This window comes from Chiloscyllium plagiosum, unplaced genomic scaffold (genome assembly GCF_037043375.1).
Source record: "Chiloscyllium plagiosum isolate Xiang-an unplaced genomic scaffold, Cpla_swu_hap1 HiC_scaffold_25, whole genome shotgun sequence".
NCBI lineage: Eukaryota > Metazoa > Chordata > Chondrichthyes > Orectolobiformes > Hemiscylliidae > Chiloscyllium > Chiloscyllium plagiosum.
Window position 1 is genome coordinate 34523910 of NW_028270163.1, and position 21704 is coordinate 34545613.

Below are 21704 nucleotides of genomic sequence, written 5' to 3' on the forward strand. Positions count from 1 at the left end.
TTCTGGAATATTGAAAGGGATAGGGAGGGAAATATAACTCTGATGGTGGGGTCTGACTGTAAGTGGCAGAAATGGCATAGGATGATGCATTGTATCTGGAGGTTGGTGCGGTGGAAGGTTAAGACCTGGGGGTTCTGTCCTAAAAACGCTATCCCTTACTCCCAATTCCTCCGAGTCTGTGACATCAGCTCCCAGTATGACCCAGAACATCCCAGATGGCCTCCTACTTCAAGGACCACAATTTCCCATCCCATGTGGTCAACAATGCCCTCCAGCGCATTTTTTCCACTTCCTGCACCTCCACCCTTGAATGCCACCCCTCCAATCGCAACAACTTCAGAATCCCCAGTCCTCATCTTCCACCCCACCAACCTCCTATACAATGCATCATCCTCTGCCTTTTCTGCCACCTACAGTCAGACCCCACCACCAGTGATATATTTCCCTCCTACCCCTTTCAACATTCCACAAAAACCATTCCCTCCTCTTGTTAAGTCCACGCCCCCCACCAACTCACCTTCAACTCCCGGCATCTTCCACTGCCACTGCAAGGGGTGTAAAACCTGCGCCCGCACCTCCCCCTTCACCTCAATCAAAGGCCCTAGAGGATCGTTCCACATCTGACAGAGATTTTCCTGCACCTCTAAGTTGCTGACAATGTGGTCTCCTCTATATTGGGGAGACAGGACGCCAACTTGCGGAAACTATCAAAGAAATCTCCGGGACACATGCACCAATCAACCCCACTGCTGTTTGGCCGAACACTTCAATTCCCCCCCTCCAACTCTCCCAACAAGTCCTGGACCTCCTCCACTGCCAAATTGTAGCCACCTGATGCTTGGAGGAAGAACACCTCATCTTCCACCTTGGGACCCTCCAACAACACGGGATCAATGTCGATTTCACCAGTTTCCTGAACTCCCTTCCCCCCCACCTTATCCCAGATCCAACCCTCCAACTCTGCACCGCCCCCTTGAACTGTCCTACCTGTCCATCTTCCTTCCCACCTATCCGCTCCACCCTCCACTCTGACCTATCATCATGACGCCCTACCTTCATCTACCTATCGCATTCCCAGCTACCTTCTCCCAGCCCCACTCCCTTCCCATTTATCTCAGCCCCCCCCCCCCCCCCCCGTGACCCCTTGCACATTCTTGATGAAGAACTTATGTTCAAAACATCAATTCTCCTGCTCTTGAATGCTGCCTGACCAGCTGTGCTTTTCCAGTACCACACTTTTTGACTTTGGTCTATTGGCCCACTGGTACACCAACCAGGCTTGGAAGTTATAAAAATAGTACAAACAGAACTAAAGCCTTGTATTTGGAACAAAATATGTGAACTGATAGCAGAGACTGAAATAAAGATATATAATCTCAGTAGAGACAAAACTGTAAACAGACAAAGTCTGGGACCTGTCTGTGCACATAACATTTATGAAGGATGCAAAGCTAGGAAAAGGTAGAGGTGTAACTAATGGTAATTAGTTAATAATTAATGTTAATTAATGATGGCAATTGTACCATAGAGAGAGATTATTTTAGCTTTGAAGATCAAGACATAGATTCGGTGTGACAGAGAACTGGAAAAACTAAGATTTGCTTAGTGAGTGGTATATAGACTTTCAACAGTTATCACACTGGTTGAAAAGGTGTATGAAAAGAAATATGTGATGAATTGCAATAAAGAAATGACAATAATTATGGATGACTTTAATCAAGGTCAATTAGGAGGAAGAAATTTTGATATCAGAGAAATAAAGCCAGACACATAAAATCAGATACAAAAACAAGAAATGGCTGGAAAAGCTCATCAGGTCTCGGAGCACCTGTGGAGAGAAATCAGAGTAAACATGTCGAGTTCAATGACCTTCCTCAAAACACACTATGAAAAGGAGCAGCGAAGTGACGAATAGCAGCAGTAAGCAAGGCTTGCAGGCCAGAGAAGTAAGACTTGAGGAATTGAGGTTTCTGAGGCTGAAGGTAGTGGAACCCGAGGGCGGTGAGGCCAGGGCCCAGGGACAGGGGTCAGGACTCTGGTGAGTTGTGGGGTGGGCAAGTAAGACTGCAAAGGGTGGAGCTATAAGGGGTGAAATGGGTGGAGAAGACCTACAAAGTGGAAGAGGTGCTACAAAGAGAAACAAAGGATGGGAGAGATTGCAAATGGTAGAAAGGGGCTAAAAAGGGGAATGATTGGCTGAAAAGTGTGGTTAGCAGTTTTAATTGTTCCAGCAAAGGAATAGTGGATGCTATAGTGGATAATTTAATCCCTAACAGTTTTATTTCATAAAGATTTGCATTTATGTATTATCACATCTCATATCCTTGTGGTACAGTGACTATGATAGAGACAAATATGGAACGGATTAGCTACGGCCTCACCAGTTTGCAGAAAATGTGTTTTCCAAATAGCTGTATTTCAGGTTTTTTGTTAACCTATGAGTTTTCCCAATATGAATATTGTGGCTTTTAGGAAGTCAATCCTTCCCTTTTATGTCGAAGCTTTAAGTTTAGCGGAGCACTGATGATTATTGAGATTGTTGTTGAATTCTTCTAATTCTGCTTCTGTTGATTTCAAATACCCCAGATGTCAACAGAAACACAGAAGGTAATGTACTCGAGGGTGAATCATGTTTCTTTGGCTAAGTGATAGTTTTATCAAGTTTCATGGAAGGGTTCTCTCTGCGAAGCTTAACGAGATCACACCATGAATTACCAAACTCACCTCATTAAGTACCCACCCTGTCCCAAGGGAACCCCTTTCACTCATTTCTAGACAAAACTTATGACCTGTCCTTCCCAGAAGTCACTGGCATCACCCTCTTTAAAAGGCTATTGCTCAATCAGTCAAACATTATTATTCCAGGGTTCCCCTGTAAGCTTCCTCACTTTGCCCCAGACATAGTACAGAAGGGAAAATTGACACCACTCTTTGTGGTCAGGGATGTGTAGATCCTGGTGGACAGACAGATGCAGAAATGGGATATTCCTTTCCCCCAGGAATAGCAAAGGAATTAATATCACCAGTCCATGCCACCCAGGTTAAATGAGAAAGTTTGGACAGATTGAGTCTGTGTCCATGGGTGTTTATGGGAATAAGAATTGATCTTATTGATGCATTTGACAGTGAGGTTGGTGAGTTTCCCTTTACAGGAGAATCTTGAATTAGGGACACAGTTTCAAAACACAGTCTGCTATTTAAGCCAGAGATAAGGAAAAATGTTTTCACTCAAGCTGTCCTCGTGCTTTGGAACTTGCTCCTGCGAGAGTGGTGGAGGCAGAGACGTTAAATGTTTTCTAAGGAGAAGGTAGACATAGTCTTGCCCAACAAGGGAGTCAAACCTTATCAGGTGGTTGGTGGGAATGATCAGTTGAGGCCAGAATCAGATCAGCTATGGTCTTATTAGATGGCGGAGAAGGCTCAAGGGGCCGAATGGCCTGTTGTGCTCCTAATTGGCTTGTTGGGCACTTTGGTACTTGAGAATAAAATTCTTGTAGAGCCAGGCAGCAACTTTTGCTTGACCCCACAAGGAAAACAAAGACCTTTTGTAGAAATGGATTAAAAATAGCAATGGAACAGTGAGACTGTGAGAGACAAACAAACTCAACAAAAGTTCAACAAAACTTGGTATGACAAAACAATCGGTCTTTATTAACAAGGAAGCTGCATGCAGAGTGGCTGATCTTGGAAAACAGATAGAGTTGATTACAGCTCTGAGTCTCTCTCACAAGTTCGCTTTTACAGAGAGAAAAGCAGGAATCTTTTATACTTAAAACTTATCAACAGCTATCAATAACTATCACTAGAGATTAGCCATCCATTAGACCGGTACATTGAATTATGATCTGTGTTATTACTTCCGAGGTTTATCATGGTGACTTCCCAAAACGTTGTGCCACATATGTCATCTCATAATCTCATCCTTGCTGGGGGCTCAGAGGATTCCGTGGAATATCTTTATTTGGGCTTAGTCAGTATCCCAGAATTTATGTAGAGCCAGCCGACTCAAGCAGTGCTGATGTCTACCAAGGTTTAAGAATTGATATGGACTTAGCCTAATGCAAGACCTGCTGAGGTTAGCATTGCTTTGACCTTTGGTTTAGTCTTAACTTGTGTTGTGTTACAACTAGGGGTTGGCCAGTTTTCCCATTATGTAACTATCTGTTCCACATTCCCTCTTTTTGTCATACCAGGTATATTAACAATTTGATTAACAATACATTGGCAGAAGCAAACAAGCAATTCTATTCCCACTAGCAATAGTAATATCAGTTAAAAGGCCTGAAAGATCCAATCAAATATTCCATGACCCAACCAGCCCAATGGGTTATAATCATGGAATTCCCTTGCCAGTCTTTTGTATTTGATCAGCATGTTGCTTAATATGGACAGCCAGGTTGGTGATATTCTCAGAGGCATCTAGAATGTAAGTACAGCACTCCTGACCTACAACAGTGCACATTCCTCTCTGCGAGGCTAGCAGATAATCCAAAACCAGTCGATTCTGCAATGTCATAGTTTGGAGAGCCACCAGCTTAGCTGAGACCTCAACCAGTGCTTGTCCAGTTGCCCTGGATTCTGAAGCTGTCTCATTTGCCAGGTGTTCCAACAATGGGGCCATGTAAATCAATTCATTGGCTGCCCTAGCTGTTCCATACAGTGGAAAGGTCTTCATGAAGAACTGGTCTGTTCTGGTAATGGCCCTTTTGGCTTGTGGATGGTACTGCTTAAGAGAGGTCAGGTGATGCATGTAGGGTGCAACATAACCCAGATAGCAGGATCCTATCCAACTGGTAGGAAGGCAAGGGTATGCTTTGGTGCTGCATATAAAGTAAGTGGCACGATAAGCCGTAAAATCATTAGTCAATGTCATCCAAGGTTGCGGGGTAGAATAGGCCCATGGACTATTAGAAGTTATATTCCATACTCTGGACCAATTGCAGTTAAGCATCCCATTATCAGAAATTAGATTAGATTAGATTCCCTACAGTATGATAACACGTCCTCCAGCCCAACAAGTCCACACCAACCCTCCGAGGAGTAACCCAGCCAGACCTATTTCCCAACCCTACATTTACCCCTGATTAATGCACCTAACACTATGAGCAATTTAGCATGGGCAATTCACCTGACCTCCACATCTTTGGATTGTGGAATGTTTACTGCTGGGCCTTGCCAGTCAAATGTAAGATTACAGCTGCTTTGCCCCATCAATTTTCCCTTTCCTGATTTTTTAAAGCATATAGAACCTGAAGCGTTATTTGAATGGACTGTAAAGGAAGGGGGAACTAAGCTATGGTTATATGCAGGCTAATACTATGTTGAAAACTTAGTCAGCTCATAACCCACAGATTCCCATGTTCTCATATCCCCATTAACTCTCAAGCAAGCGCAGATGGTGATTAAAAAATAGCAGGAGATTGGGATCAGTACCTATTCCTGTGCAACAGAAGATACTGAAAATGTGTTGCTGGAAAAGCACAGCAGGTCAGGCAGCATCCAAGGAGCAGGAGAATCGACGTTTCGGGCATGAGCCCTTCTTCAGGAATGAGGAAAGTGTGTACAGCAGGCTAAGATAAAAGGTAGAGAGGAGGGACTTGGGGGAGGGGCGTTGGAAATGCGATAGTTGGAAGGAGGTCAAGGTGAGGGTGATAGGCCGGAATGGGGGTGGGCGCGGAGAGGTCAGGAAGAAGATTGCAGGTTAGGAAGGCGGTGCTGAGTTCGAGGGATTTGACTGAGACAAGATGGGGGAGGGGAAATGAGGAAACTGGAGAAATCTGAGTTCATCCCTTGTCGATGCGGTGTTCTTCCTCCAACTGTCGTGTTGCTATGGTCTGGCGATGGAGCAGTACAAGGACCTTGCTATGGTCTGGTGATGGAGGAGTCCAAGGACCTTTCTGGCGATGGAGGAGACCATCGCCAGACCATAGCAACACGACAGTTGGAGGAAGAGCGCCTCATCTTCCGCCTAGGAACCCTCCAACCACAAGGGATGAACTCAGATTTCTCCAGTTTCCTCATTTCCCCTCCCCTCACCTTGTCTCAGTCAAATCCCTCGAACTCAGCACCGCCTTCCTAAACTGCAATCTTCTTCCTGACCTCTCCGCCCCCACCCCCACTCCTGCCTATCACCCTCACCTTGACCTCCTTCCACCTATCGCATTTCCTACGCCCCTCCCCCAAGTCCCTCCTCCCTACCTTTTATCTTAGCCTGCTGGACACACTTTCCTCATTCCTGAAGAAGGGCTCATGCCCGAAACTTTGATTCTCCTGCTCCTTGGATGCTGCCTGACCTGCTGCGCTTTTCCAGCAACACATTTTCAGCTCTGATCTCTAGCATCTGTAGTCCTCACTTTCTCCTCCAACAGAAGATACTGCCAACTATTCAGACTAGTCACTCACCTTGCACATTGCGTATGTCAGCTTTATCATTTTTTGTTTGCTGTATCCGTTGCGTGTCTATCTTTTTCTTCAGACGATGAATTTCACTGCGTAAGTCGGAGATAATATTGGTGTACTGTGCAATATGATAGGACACATTCATCAAATTGCGTTTTACCTGGTGTATGAAATAAAACTCTCATTAGACACTGGATATGCCAAAACGATCCTAATTCAATGGGCAATAACAAACTAGATTGAAGTTCCAACTATAGCTTGTAAAAGAAATTGCCTCTTTCCCAAATTTGGGATCAAAATCTAATTGTTGTCCTTTGCGGTAACCTAACACATTTCTTAGCATTTTACTCTGAATTTTCATTTCTTGACACAAGGTTGTTCCATGTGAAGAAAAAAATGCAATGAAAAGAACATGATAAGTTGATGTTATTGTGAAATAATGACTATTATGTTTTGGAAAAAAAAGATGCAGCAAGTCATGTCAAAAAAAACTAGCAAACATTCTAGATACTACTAGATTCTAGGTTCCTGAAGAAGGGCTCATGCCCGAAACGTCGATTTTCCTGCTCCTTGGATGCTGCCTGACCTGCTGCGCTTTTCTAGCAACACATTTTCAGCTCTGATCTCCAGCATCTGCAGTCCTCACTTTCTCCCATTCTAGAAACTACACCTATTCTGAAAATTTTGATCCTCTTCCAAATCATTGAATTGTTTTTCTGTAGAGTTAAGGCGAGATCCCTGGGAATAGATTGATTTTAAATCTTACAAATACCCAATTTTTTTTTAAATACTGGAGGTTACTCAATTCGATGCTCTTCCATTGGCAATGCCTGAAGCTAAAAGCTGTTCATAAAGAGTTAATAGGCATATACCTGAACCAGAGAAAAGAAAGCATCACCTTTGTCTCAGATACAGTGGAACTTTCTGAAAGTTGCTTACTCATGTAGCTGAATTATGAAATGAACTTGAACTTCTGACCTACTTACAAATCATACATTTAGAAGCTTGTGTACAGTAATGCACTTGAACAGTGTAAAAATTACTGTAAGATTAAAACAATTGGAGGAATATAGAAACTGGGCGTGACTTGGACCTTTCAGAAAATCAGTACTAATCACTAGAAGAGGTAACGGAAGAAATAACAAATAAATAAATAAACTGGAAAAAAAGGTAGGTGGAAGCGAAGGAATTGAGTCAATTTAGCCTGTTTTAAAACCTCAGGAAATCTAAAGGTGATTCAAAGCCATTTTTTATTTTCCAAGGTTAGCCACTACTGCAACAGAGGGAAACACAGATGCTCATTTATGTACAAGGCCCCTCAATATAAAAATCAGTGATCAACAGTGCAGCACACAGAATGTCTTTTTGAGCTGGTAATGTGGTATATGAATTTCTGTGTCACCATGATCCCACATGCATGGACTATATATCCTACTGACTAGAGGATCATATTAAATGACATATCCCTTCAGGTATTCACAACAGAGAGTGTCATGACTACACTCAACTCGTGCTCTAAAATCTCAGAACACAATGTCTAATATTAGATGTGATTCTGGAATTGGATGACACTTGCTTAACAATCTTGTAAAGGTTTATAAAATCATGAGGGGTATGGATAGGGCTTATAGACAAGGACTTTTTCACAGGGGAGGGGAATCCAAAACTTGAGGGCATAGGTTTAGTGTGAGAGGGGAAAGATATAAAAGGGACCTTAGGGGCAACATTTTCACATAGAGGGTGGGGTGTGGATGGAATGAGGAAGTGATGAAGGCTAGTACAATTACAACATTTAACATTACTGATGCCCGAAATATCAATTTTCCTGCTCCTCGGATGTTGCCTGACCTGTTATGCTTTTCCAGCTAATCTTGACTCTAATCTCCACCATCTGTAGTACTCACTTCTGCCCAACATTTAAAAGGGACCTAGATGGGTACATGAATAGGAGGAGTTTAGAGAGATATGGGCCAAATGCTGGCTGATTAATTCAGGATATCTGGTCAGCATGGAGGAGTTGTACTGTGGGTCTGTTTCCGTGATGTACAACACTATGACTAATCTAAAATGTACAATGAATTACACTGACAACCAAATTAAGATCATGTTGGACTTGCCATGCGGCTCACTTACACTTGCTAATAGCTATATTCATAGATAGGGACCTATCCTTTGCAGGAAAACAAGGACTATCCAGGCATTTCACATTTGTAAAATTAAACAGAAGCCTGAGAGACAATAGTTCCTAGGTACATTCTCCATGATAATGCCTTGATCAATCAGTCAACTCTGCAAAAATCAGCTCTCTGTTCTCCTGAAATATAAATTATTGATCCTTTTGAAATTTGGTATTCTTTAGTCTGTCCTGATGAATGCAAGATGAAAAATTTCAAAAGTATGTCCCTTTTTACAGCAACATTAGACATTAATGATTTAATTTGCAGAATGATTCAGACAAGTGACATTGAAGTAACTTAAAATGATTATTTTTCTTGATTCTTTATCTATTAATTTCTTTAAATATATGTATTATAAATTTAAAAGGTGGAAATAATGTAATGCATGTATTGACAGAATTGCCTGATTCTTACCCTGGTTTTAATGTTTTTGGCACGGTCTGCGTAAGTGAGGGTATTGCGTGATTCCTCAAAGGAAAGGCTGGCTGGACTGATGTGAGCGATCATCACAGTCCGGCTGTTTCCACCCAAAGAATCCTGCCGTGGGAAAGAAGGACATAAACTGAGAAATGGAAAACCGGTGTTTGCCTGTTAATGGAACTGATTGTTGAGAAGAGGTACTGAAAACCCAATAAACTTAAATAACATGAACATTAACAATAAAATTGCAGTTTTATGCTAAACGTTTATTGTTTAATGAAGAATTATACCTATTCTCAACAATAGCAATAGTCACAGTTTGATTTCACATATCCTGCAACAAAGTTCAGGGAAAGCTGAATGTAATACTTGAGTGTGTGACAAAGCTGTTCCTTTAACAAGGTTAGGTTGTCCTTAATTTTTTCTTCAGGAGGTCGTAAAAATACAGGTTCCGAAAAGTCTGAGTTTAGATGGGTTTTCGGGCCAATTTGATAATCTCTAACAGATATTGCCTCAGACAGAAGGCGCTCAAGTTTAAAAAAAAACACTTGTACAATGTAAAGGGAGTGGCCAGATCTCCCAACTAAGCTATTGCCTGTTTTATTTTTCAGTAGTAGTGACGAAAGGCTGCTGGAAGCGAGCTCAAGCTGGTTCTCTCTCTCTGACTTCTATCCTGAAAGACCCTTTGTTTGAATTTACCTTTTGTGCCAAGGAGCGTTTACGGGAATTTTTGCAAGTATTTTGGAACAGCATCATTAATTTGGGATAGTCTGTTGGGTTTTTGGATAGGATAGGTTATTTGGTGTTTTGTTTCTGTTATTTGTGTTTCATTCAGTAATCTTGTAAATAAATTGTTTTGTTTAAAACTAAGTGGTTTGACCAGCTGATTCTCTCCTGGAATATCCACTGTACACCTGCTTAAAACAACTAGCCAAGTCTTCTTGAAATGTTTTGAAGGGGTCTGGCCTGGTCCATAACAAGTGGTAGTGAAAAGGGATGACATTGTATTGACATACATGTAATCCTACTCTTCCTACTCTTGGTGTATACACACACACACACCCTTATACCTTCAGCAATCGTGTCAGCTTGCTGTCTCGGTAATTGACGTATTTATTTCCTCCCCTCTCACTCAGAGCATTAATACAGTTTCCAAGTGCCAACAGTGACCGGTTGATGTGTGCTCCTTCCTTCATTCGTTTTCCACGGTTCTGCGTCTGTAAAACAACAGAAAAATTAAACTAATTACAACAAATTTATTGAACACATGATGAAACTGATGACTACAACAGTGGGGCCTTCAAAGGCTCATAGCAGATCACCACAATACAAAGCTTGGAATTAAATCCAATTGAAGATTTTTCCTGTAGTTTATAAATCTGATTTTCCACACCTCAAAATCTTTTTTAAAAAATCAGTTACATGTTCAGCAGGTGTAATGTGGAAAATTAAATGTACTTATGTTTGTGCACCTGTGATTTAAGATGTGAGGAAAGGTTAAAGATGTGAGATTGATAAGAGACTGGGTGTAAATATCATGAGAATGCATTTGTTAATGAGATTATAACCTTGGCATCATCAAAGACATGCTACCAAAACTCTGAGGAGAGAGGAATGGAGGGAACAGTATTTGAGAGCTGTAATCAGTATTCCATACATTTGCATATAAATAAAGAACCCTGAGTGACACATAATCATCGTTTTTAGAGAAGGTGGAGACAGATGCACCAGACGTAGCTAAGTATGGTATCTTCAAGAGTTAGGTAGAGTGGCAAGGTCTTGATGGGGAGAGTGCATTGAGAGCATAAGGAGGACCTTTTAGCTCTCAAATGACTCCCTCATGCCGACCACAATTCACAACATTTTTAAAGTTCTGTGAAGCATGACTGTTTAACAATCTGATCTGGTTCAATGAAAGTGACAAAGAATGAGACCATGTCTGTCTTCAGCCAGGTAAGATTTGCAGGCTTCAGTTCAAGATGCACTCTTAAAAAGCACGCCTAAAAATGTGGAGAGCTTGGGAATATGGCCAATGATTCCAGAATCAGGACCTATCCATTATTGTTAATGGTCCATGAGTCATCCTGATAGTGAAAACCCAATCAATTGACCTGGCATCATGCTGGTATCATTAACCAATCAGTCCCTTTCACAGCAAATACATAAGTAGTATGCCTAGCAACAACCAGCAGCAAACCATTAGAAAACAACCATCTACTGGGCTTACAACAAGAAAGACATTATGTTGAAACAGAGCTGAGGAGCCATCTAGTCACCATGAAAAGTCATAATTCATAATTAGTTGTCAGTTACCAGATACCAATATGCATCAACAGAAGCCAGCTTCATTTTTTTCTGTTTCATTATCTTTACATATTTCTGGGAATTGTAGGTTTGGAGATCCTTTCTTTTCCCTGAAGACAATGTATCTCCTTGTTGAAGATCATAATTAGTCGTAGAGATGTACTACATGGAAACGCACCCTTCAGTCCAATTTGTCCATGCTGACCAGATATCCTAAATTAATCTAGTCCCATTTGCAGCATTTGACCAGATGCCTTTTAAATGCTGCAATTTTACCAACCTCTACCACTTCCCCAGGCAGCTCATTCCATACACGTCCCACCCTCTGCATGAAAACGTTGCCCCTTCGGTCCCTTTAAAATTTTTCCCTTCTCACCCTAAACCTCTGCCATCTAGTTTTGAACTCCCCCACCCTGGGGAAAAGATCTTGGTTATTTATCCTGTCCATGTCCCTCATGATTTTATAAACATCTACAAGGTCATCCGTTAGCCTCCAAACACTCCAGGGAAAATAGCTCAAGTCTGTTCAGCCTCTCCCATCACCTCAAACCCCGCACCCCCCACCAAACACAGGCAACATCCTTGTAAATCTTTTCTGAATCCTTTCAAGTTTCACAACATCCTTCCTATAGCAGAAGACCAGAAATGCATGCAGTATTCCAATAATGGCCTAACCAATGTTCTTTACAGCTGCAATATGAGCTCTCAATTCCTATATTCCTATATTTGTAGCTTGGTTTATTGATTCCAATCTACCTGGGCCAGATCTCCTTACAACACATTTGTTTCACAAAAGTATTTTTTACATTTGATTGTACCTTTTTGTTTTAGCATAATTAACCTAAACCTAATGATGTTATGATCACTATTTCCCAAATGCACCATCATTGACATATCCACAGCTTACTTCATTCTACAGAACAAAAACAGGCACTTCTTTGATCATCATTGGGCCTAATACACACTGATCAAGAAAGTTTTCTTGTATACATTTTAGTAATTTTGCCTCCCCAACTACTTTTGACCCTTCATACAGGTGAATGAGTTACACTCAGCTTTTACTAACTAATTTTGAATTGATATTATAGTCTAATAAAAATAAAGGCTCACTGGTCACACAATTCTTAGGTTTCTAATGTTCCTTTCCCTGAAGCATTTTGCTGCCTCTCTAGCAGTCATGTTATCTTGTTGTGACAAATGCATTTTACATGGGATGATGCTCCCGCATTTATAGCAGCCCAGAGTAACCCATTCGTTCATCCAAAAGTAGATATACATCACACACCATGGTCTCCTTCAACAGCAACCATTACATAATCATTGTAATGCCATGTGGATATATTCAATATATGTGTCCCTAATCATTCAAAACATTCATATAAAGAAGAAACCTTTATGGTAATACCAGAAGTCCAATTATTATTATTTAAGAATATGTTGATGAATATCAACAGAACCATGTCATTGGGGATTGAAGTCATTTGTTGAAAATTTGTATGAAAAATGCACAGAATGGTTTGAAAATGCAAATTTCACAATAGATTACTGACCAATTTCAATTATAACACAATCTTCTCTGGAAAACAAAACAGGTAAAATCAGCAGTTTCTGTTTTCATCAGTTCAAAATTTATGAAATGCTTGACCCAGATATTTTGTTATTTGTTTTCCATAATGTTTTGCTGCAAATTTGAATGGAACTAACATTCCTGACGAAGGGTTTATGCCTGAAACGTCGATACTCCTACTTCTTGGATGCTGTCAGAACTGCTGTGCTTTTCCAGCACCACACTTTTCGACTCTGGAGTTATAATTGTCCTTTTAAAGGAAAGTGTGTCATATTAACAGGCAAACAGCGTTTCACGTTTGAATTACTGAACTTGTTTATTGTTAGTTACAAATACTCACTAGCCATGTTCCAGGTTAACCATTATGGCTCATATTCTGGGGGCAAACCTTTCTGTCCACATTGCATGATTCATACTCAATTTTGGCAGAGCCACTGATGGTGAGAGAAACATCTTTTAAGAACAATCATGTAAATCGATCGCAGGAAGTAAAACTGGCAAAAGTGGTCAGTCCTGGCCTGCACAGTAACAGCTGTACAAAGCAAAGCAATAAAACGTAAGCAATCAGAAATGTGACCAGAAGTCATTGTGCAGAAATGTCAATTGATCTGAAACTTTAACTTCTGTTTCTCTTTCCACAGGTGCTGTCTGCAATTCAGGTTTTTTAAGCTTTCAACTAAAGCCACATTCCTTTCTATGGCCAGTAGGTGGTGGTGTGAACCAGTCTGAGTAATGCTGCCTGAACTGCTGTGCTCTTCCAGCACCACTGATCCAGAATCTGGTTTCCAGCATCCGCAGTCATTGTTTTTACCTGAGTAATGCATACCCAATTCCTTCCTGCCCTTCTGCCACTGTTGTGTCAGTTAGCGTAAGGCTATGGATCTAAGTTACTGCAACTACACTCAACATTTATTTTCATATCAGCACTAATAGCCTTAACATTCTAGAATTGTGTTTTAAAATTGCTTGAAACAGGGGCATGACCTGTACAAATCTGTATAGGGTATGATGGGTTTTTAATCTATTGGCACAGTACACAGCCATTCCTTACTTTAACTCTGCTACAGCTATAATTGGTGGCTTTTGTGCTACACTGAGCTAATGGTTTATTATATCGTCATTTAAATATTAAAGTGGGTATTGCACAAAAGCATAACAGAAAATTATACAAAATGTCAACTTCAGTGCAAGGAGATAATTTCAACCAATTATGGTAATTATAAAATAAAGGCTCCAAGACATCACGTCATAGTGAATGGTTTCCTCACTAACTTCCCGAAACAATAATGATATGAAAAGGATACTAATGAGCAGATATCTAACACAACTAATGAGAAACAATTGAACTTTTTTTGGTGACATTCATTTTTGGAAGTGTCAAAACCCTGACTTGTAGCATAGATTAATCTGGTTACGCAGTAATTACTACAAATTACTACAGCAACCAAACAAGGAAAACAAATCTGATTTAAAATTACCATAGCATATAATTTCAAATCAAAAGTATAGATGTTTTTGGTGAGAAAGTGATTTTTTTCCTCAAACAGTTTCTTCCACCCTTGCCTCAGAACGTGCAGTGTCATGACCTGCAGGTACCCTCTGGCACCTTGTTGAATTATTACCACGCGAGTCTTTAAAGGGAATCTGGGTAGGCGGCACAGCGGCTCAATGGTTAACACTGCTGCCTCACAGTGCCAGGGATCCGGGTTTGATCCCAGCCTCGGGTGACTGTCGGTGTGGAGTCTGCACATTCTCCCCGTGTCTATGTGGGTTTCCTCCGGGTGCTCCGGTTTCCTCCCACAGTTCAAGGATTTGCAGGTTAAGTGAATTGGCCATGCTAAATTGCCCATAATGTTCAGGGATGTGTAAGTTAGGTGCATTAGTTAGGGGGAAATGTAGAGGAATGGGTCTGAGTGGGATATGCTTTGGAGGGTTGGTGTGGACCTGCTAGGTCGAAGGGCTTGTTTCCAAACTGTAGGGATTCTAATAATGGGATATTCAATCAGAAGAGGATTCGCCTATCTGCTATTTTACACATAAATATTTTCAGCAGTTAGATCAGTACCCAGCAGGATAATGGATCAAGTTTCCTGCTCTGTAAGCCCAGTAGCAGTCTAGCCAATTGTAATGTGACTACCACAGCCATGCCAAGGAGATATCTCAGCGTAGCTCATGTTCAAGCCTCAATCTTAAATAAGATTTAACATTTTCAATTCATCTTAAAATAGTAATTCTTTAAAATAACTACTTTATTTCAACAAAAAAAAGCAAAGCACTGGAGATTCTGGAAAGCTGAACTCAAAACCTACCTCCAGTATCCACAGCTTTCTGCTCCACAGCAACTTCTTCAAATGTAGACACATTAATTGTGATAACATGTTGAAATGTTAACTCAATATTGAGTTCAATAATGTTAATGCCCAAGCATCTTTACTTCCATTCTTTCTCCCAACCCTCAAACGCCAGGCCTTGTCATCACATTGTCTGCTACCACAACCAACCCATTGCCACCTAATGATGGTCCCCATTAGCAGCTATTGATTCTCCCACGCTGAACTTTACCCATTTTTGTCTGCCCAACAGCTGTTTGCTTTCTCTGGGCCCCACCTCCACCCATTGTTTACTCTGCTCCATTCCCCCCAGACCCCATCTTCAGCATTTTCCTCGGTACAATCAGTTCTGAAGACGGGTGACTGGACTCAAAATGTTAAGTTTGCTTTCTCTCCACAGATGCTGCCGTACCTGCTGAGTTTCTTCAGTAGACAAGCAGGAAGCTGGGAGAACACAGCAAGCCAGGCAGCATCAGGAGGTGGAAAAGTCGACGTTTCGAGTGTAACCCTTCTCCTGATGCTGCCTGGCTTGCTGTGATCTCCCAGCCTCTTGCTTGTCTACCTTGGATTCCAGCATCTGCAGTTTTCTTTTGTCTCTAACCACGTTTGTACCTGCTGGGTTTCTCCAGCAATTTCTATTTTTGTTTTGAATTTCCAGCAAGCGCAGTTCTTTGGTTTTTAAAAACATACTCAAATTACTTGCGTTGGATTCACCAACACTTAATCCATGAGTTTTGAGAAATTATGTCCTTCTAAACATGTGTTCTGGATTATCATTTTGATAGCACTGACACCATTCTGAAGTAATTAGGGATTAAGACTTTTACTTTCCTAACCCTAAAAAAGTCGCATCCCAATGACATAACAGCAGGGAGACCAGAATAGCACTCAGTATTGCAAACATGGCCTAAGTGGTGGTCCTGTACAGCCACAACATGACCTCCCCAACTCTTATACAGGTGTTGTGAAACTTAAAAGGGTTCAGAAAAGACTTACAAGGATGTTGCCAGGGTTGGAGGGTTTGAGTTATAGGGAGAGGCTGAATTTTCCTTGGAGCATCAGAGACTGAGGGGTGATCTTATAGAGGTTTATAAAATTATGAGGTGCATGGATAGAGTAAATAGACAAAGTTTTTTTCCCCAGGACTGGTGAGTCCAAACCTAGAGGGCATAGGTTTAAGGTGAGATGGGAACGATTTAAAAAGGATCTAACGCAGAGGGTGGTGCGTGTATGGAATGAGCTGCTGGAGGAAGTGGTGAAGGCTGGTGGAATTACAACATTTAAAAGGCATCTGGATGGGTATATGAATAGGAAGGGGTTAGAGGGATATGGTCCCCATGCTGGCAAATGGGACTAGATTAATTTAGGACATATGGTCAGCATGGACGAGTTGGACCAAAGGGTCTGTTTCCTTGCTGTGCATCTCTATCACTCTGTGACTCTGTGGTCTTAAAAATCTTTAATTTATACCTGTATCAATACAATTAAAATACAATAAAATGCCTTTTTTGTGTGTTTTTCACTTTAGCAGGAATGTAACACTTACCCAACTCCATTCTGTTTGCATCCTGCCTAATTATTCTGGATAGTTTATTAGAATTCCAGAAAACATTCTATGCAGCAGCAACCTATAGGTGTTAATTACAGGAACGTATTGAGAATGTTAATACCATTTTAGTGCCAAAATAAAGCCCAAAACATGTTTATGACAATCACTTCAGCTTTACATTTTCTCAAATTTTTTTATTTATGTTCTACCGCTCTGCCCTCATCAATTCTCTTTGTTACTTCTTCAGAAAACTCAATCAAGTTTGTGAGACATGATTTCCCATGCACAAAGCCATGTTGACTATCCCGAATCAGTCCTTGCCTTTCCAAATACATGTACATCCTGTCCCTCAGGATTCCCTCCAACAACTTGCTCACCACCGATGTCAGACTCACTGGTCTATAGTTCTCTGGCTTGTCCTTACCATCTTTCCTAAACAGTGGCACCACGTTAGCCAACCTCCAGTCTTCTGGCACCTCACCTGTGACTATCGATGATACAAATATCTCAGCAAGAGGCCCAGCAACCACTTCCCTAGCTTTCCACAGAGTTCGAGGGTACACCTGATCAGGTCCTGGGGATTTATCCATTTTTATGCATTTCAAGACATCCAGCACTTCCTCCTCTGTAATCTGACATTTTCAAGATGTCACCATCTATTTCCCTACAGTCTATATCTTCCATGTCATTTTCCAAAGGAAACACTGATGCAAAATACTATCTCCCCCACCTCCTGTGGCTCCACACAAAGGCCGCCTTGCTGATCTTTGAGGGGCCCTATTCTCTCCCTAGTTACTCTTTTGACCTTAATGTATTTGTAAAAACCTTTTGGATTCTCCTCAACTATTTGCCAAAGCTATCTCATGTCCCCTTTTTGCCCTCCTGATTTCCCTCTTAAGTAATACTCCTACTGCCTCCTGTCTATACCTGATATATGCTTCCTTCTTTTTCTTAACCAAACCCTCAATTACTTTCATCATCCAGTATTCACTATACCTACTAGCCTTTCCTTTCACCCTAACAGGAACATACTGTCTCTGCAGTCTTGTTATCTCATTTCTGAAGGCTTCCTATTTTCCAGTCATCCCTTTATGTGCGAACATCAGCCCCTAATCAGCTTTTGAAAGTTCTTGCCTAATACCAATATAAATGATTTGGATGTGAGCTTAAAAGGTATAGTTACTAAGTTTGCAGATGACACCAAAAGTGGAGGTGTAGTGAAGAGCGAAGAAGGTTACCTCGGATTACAACAGGATCTTGATCAGATGAGACGATGGGCTGAGGAGTAGCAGACGGAGTTTAATTTAAATGCATTTTGGGAAAGCAAATCTTAGCAGAACTTACACACTTAATGGTAAGGTCCTAGGGCATGTTGCTAAACAAAAAAGACCTTAGAGTGCAAGTTCATAGCTCCTTGAAAGTGGAGTTGCAGGTAGATAGGACAGTGTAAAAGGCGTTTGGTATGCTTTCCTTTATTGGTCAGAGTATTGAGTACAGGAGTGGGAGGTCATGTTGCGACTGTACAGGACGTTGGTTAGGCCACTGTTGGAATATTGTGTACAATTCTGGTCTCCTTCCTATCAGAAGGATGTTGTGAAACTTGAAAGGGTTCAGAAAAGATTTACAAGGGTTGCCAGTGTTGGAGGATTTGTACTATGAGGAGAAGCTGAACAAGCTAGGGCTGTTTTCCCTGGAGCGTAGGAGGCTGAGGGGTGATCGTATAGAGGTTTACAAAATGATGAGGGGTATGGATAGAATAAATAGACAAGGTCCTTTCCCTGGTATGGAGGAGTCCAGAACTAGAGGGCATAGGTTTAGGGTGAGAGGGGCAAGATATAAAAGAGACCTAAGTGGCAACTTGTTCACACAGAGGGTGGTGCGTGTATGAAATGAGCTGCCAGAGGAAGTGGTGGAGGCTGGTACAATTGCAACATTTAAAAGGGATCTGGATGGGTATACGAATAGGAAGGGTTTGGAGGGATAAGGGCCGGGTGCTGGCAGGTGGGACTAGATTGGGGTGGGATGTCTGGTCGAAGGGTCTGTTTCCGTGCTGTACATCTCTATGACTCTATGTAAATCTCTGATTTATTCTAACAGGGATAACAGTAACATAGCAGTAATATTACTGAGTAGTAATTCATGCTAACACTCTGGCACACCAATTCAAATGTAGCCCTAGCAGCTGGTGGAATTTAAATTCCGTTGATAAACATCTAAGGTTAAAAGCTAGTCCCCATACTGGTAACGATGGAAGTATCATTGAAAGCTGGACTCGGACATATTTCCATGGAAGCAGAGCATTGGAGGTTGAGCGGTAACCTTACAGAAGTTCAATAAATCACAAGGCAAAAGAAAAGGTGAATAGCCAAGGTCTTCTTCCAAGGGAAGGAGGAGTCCAAAACTAGAGAGCATAGATTTATGGTGAGAGGGTAAAGTGACCTGAAGGGCAAGTTTTTCACAGAGGGTGATGTGTGAATCGAATGAGCTGTCACAAGAAGTGGTAGAGGCAGGTGCAATTGCAACATTTAAAGACATTTGGATGTGTACATTTGGAAAGGATTAAGGGATATGGTCCAAATGTAGGCAAATGGAACTACAGCTGTAGTTTAGTTTAGGATACTTGGTCAGCATGGACGAGTTGGACCAAAGGGTCGGTTTCCATACTCTATGACTCTATAGTTGTAAACCCAGATCCACAGTTATGTGGATAACTCTAAGCTGCGCTCTGAATTGTTTTGAAAGCCAATGGCAAATAGAATGTTGAAGAAATTCTGGGCTTACCAGCAATGCCCAGTCCCCATTGCAGAACAAGCACAAATCTTCAAGTGATTTTGAGATACTGCAACAAGCTTACAAGAGAGGCACATGTGACATACCTGTGAAGCTCTCTCAGATCCTGCAAGGTCAATCATGAATAAACGCCCAATTCGTACTTCCTGCAAAATGTTTTTGATGCGACTCTTCTGCCTAACGGTGACTTGCAGGACAGCGTGAGACCGAGAGGAGGTTTTGTTGGCTGCTGTGGGTTCCTGTGTTCTCTGTTTGTTGCCTTTCACCAACAGCTGCATTATCTAACCAGAAAGAAAAGGTTCAGTTCAGACTATGTCGAATGTATAGCAATGTAAACATGCAACAGAGGCCAACAGGTCTTTGCAGGTGTTTATGTTCCACCCCAGCCGTCTCCTGGCCTTCTTCATCTAACCACATCAGCATTCTTTCCTCCCTCATGTTCCCAACTAGCTTTCTCTTCAATAATTCACCTCTTTGCAAAGCTTTCCTGTTCTTTATGACACTTGTGCCTTCTACTCTTTTGTTCTGTCCTGCTCTCCTTCCTTTCCCTGCCTCTCTGTATGCTTAAACCTGTTCAATCTGTAATGTCTTCAAGTTCTCCTGAAAGATCACTGTCCGAAAAAGTGAATTCTGTTCCCTTCTCCACAGATTCTGGCTGAATCGATGCATAGTTGCAGCATTTTCTAAAAATATTGTACTTTGCAGTACTTTGCCTTTGGAATACTGTTAATTGTTGAACCCAGGTAAAGGAATCAAATTCATTAAACCCAAACAAAGCAATAGTTAGACTTCAAAGAAATGAGTTCCAAAGCCAGTGAAGGTTAATCTGTTATTTTGCCCTTTTTTTTAGGTAGTTGGAATATAACTTTATTAACATAACAACTTTATGATCCCACCAAAAAGTTAACAAAATATGGAGGAATGACATTAACATACAACTTGTAACGATGTATATTGTGATTCTACTTGCACCATAAATTAAATTATGCATATAGGCCAATGTTGCAGTCTATCAATACAGTTTTATTATCAAGTACACAGGTCCAAGTGTAAAGGAAATTGTCATACTGTACACCATTCAATCCCAATTACAACTCCTTTAGCTCCCTTAAGATTTCAAGGTTATAAGCAGTTAAGTTCTGTTCAGTTAATGAACTGGCAAACTCGCTGCATCACAGGACAGAGCCTATGAAACTAGGCTGCTGGTGCTTGACTCCAGCCATTAAATGAGAAGGAGAATCGACATTTCGGGCATAAGCCCTTCTTCAGGAAATTATACCCGAAACGCCGATTCTCCTTCTCCTTTGATGCTGCCTGACCAGCTGCGCTTTTCCAGCAATACATTTTTCAGCTCTGATCTCCAGCATCTGCAGTCCTCACTTTCTTCCAGCCATTAAATCACAGGTTGTCATCTTCATCTGGCAAAGCAGTGCTTTGAGCAGTCTTCAGGGCTTGCTTGTAACGTGCTGCTAATGCAGGGTCCACCTGAACCTCTGGTGGTACCAAAGCTGGCATAGCAACAAACTCTAAATTTGGATCTCCAATCAGCTTTCTGACAAGCCACAAAAATGGCTTCTCGAAGTTGTAATTAATTTTGGCAGAAATGTCATAGTACTGAAGATTTTTCTTCCTGTGGAAGACAATAGATTTTGCCTTCACTTTTCTGTCTTTAATATCAACTTTGTGGCCACACAACACAATGGGGAGGTTTTCACACACTCTCACCAAGTCTCTATGCCAGTTAGGCACACTCTTGTATATCACTTGTGAGGTTACATCAAACATAATAATTGAATGTAATAACCATTATGGAGACCACCAAATTTCTCCTGACCAGCAGTATCCCAAACATTAAATTTAATGGGACCTCTGTTAGTATAGAACACAATTGGGTGAACTTCAACACCCAATGTTGCTACATACTTCTTTTCAAACTTGCCAGTCATGTGGCACTTCCCAAAAGTAGTTTTCCCAGTACCACCACCTCCAACAAGTACAAGCTTGAATTCAACTTGAGGTTTTTCTTGATCATCAATGGCCTTTTTAAAAAAAAACTTCCAGAAACTTCTCTCCCTCAAAATGGACGCTTGAGCCTCAAAATCATTTTGACCTTTCTTAAGGATACATCTACCATTACCAGTGTTTACATGACAAGAAATACTTGAATG

The 21704-nt window shown here is 41.3% G+C and overlaps 1 protein-coding gene and 1 pseudogene across 4 annotated transcripts in view; both read right to left on the minus strand.

Moving 5' to 3' along the window:
* The window catches only part of kif19 (kinesin family member 19), a 238258-nt gene that overhangs the window by 42398 nt on the left and 174156 nt on the right, over positions 1–21704 (minus strand). For 3 of the 4 annotated variants that reach the window (XM_043714731.2, XM_043714728.2, XM_088000608.1), the window contains exons 7-10: positions 19623–19817; positions 10067–10213; positions 8991–9113; positions 6403–6559 (exon numbers count right to left, since the gene is read on the minus strand). In XM_043714731.2, coding sequence (XP_043570666.2) covers positions 6403–6559; positions 8991–9113; positions 10067–10213; positions 19623–19817 — 622 coding nt within the window. The remainder of the gene's footprint in view (positions 1–6402; positions 6560–8990; positions 9114–10066; positions 10214–19622; positions 19818–21704) is intronic. The other variant, XM_088000607.1, reaches the window with a different exon arrangement.
* On the minus strand, positions 20935–21566 carry LOC122562146 (GTP-binding nuclear protein Ran pseudogene; annotated as a pseudogene).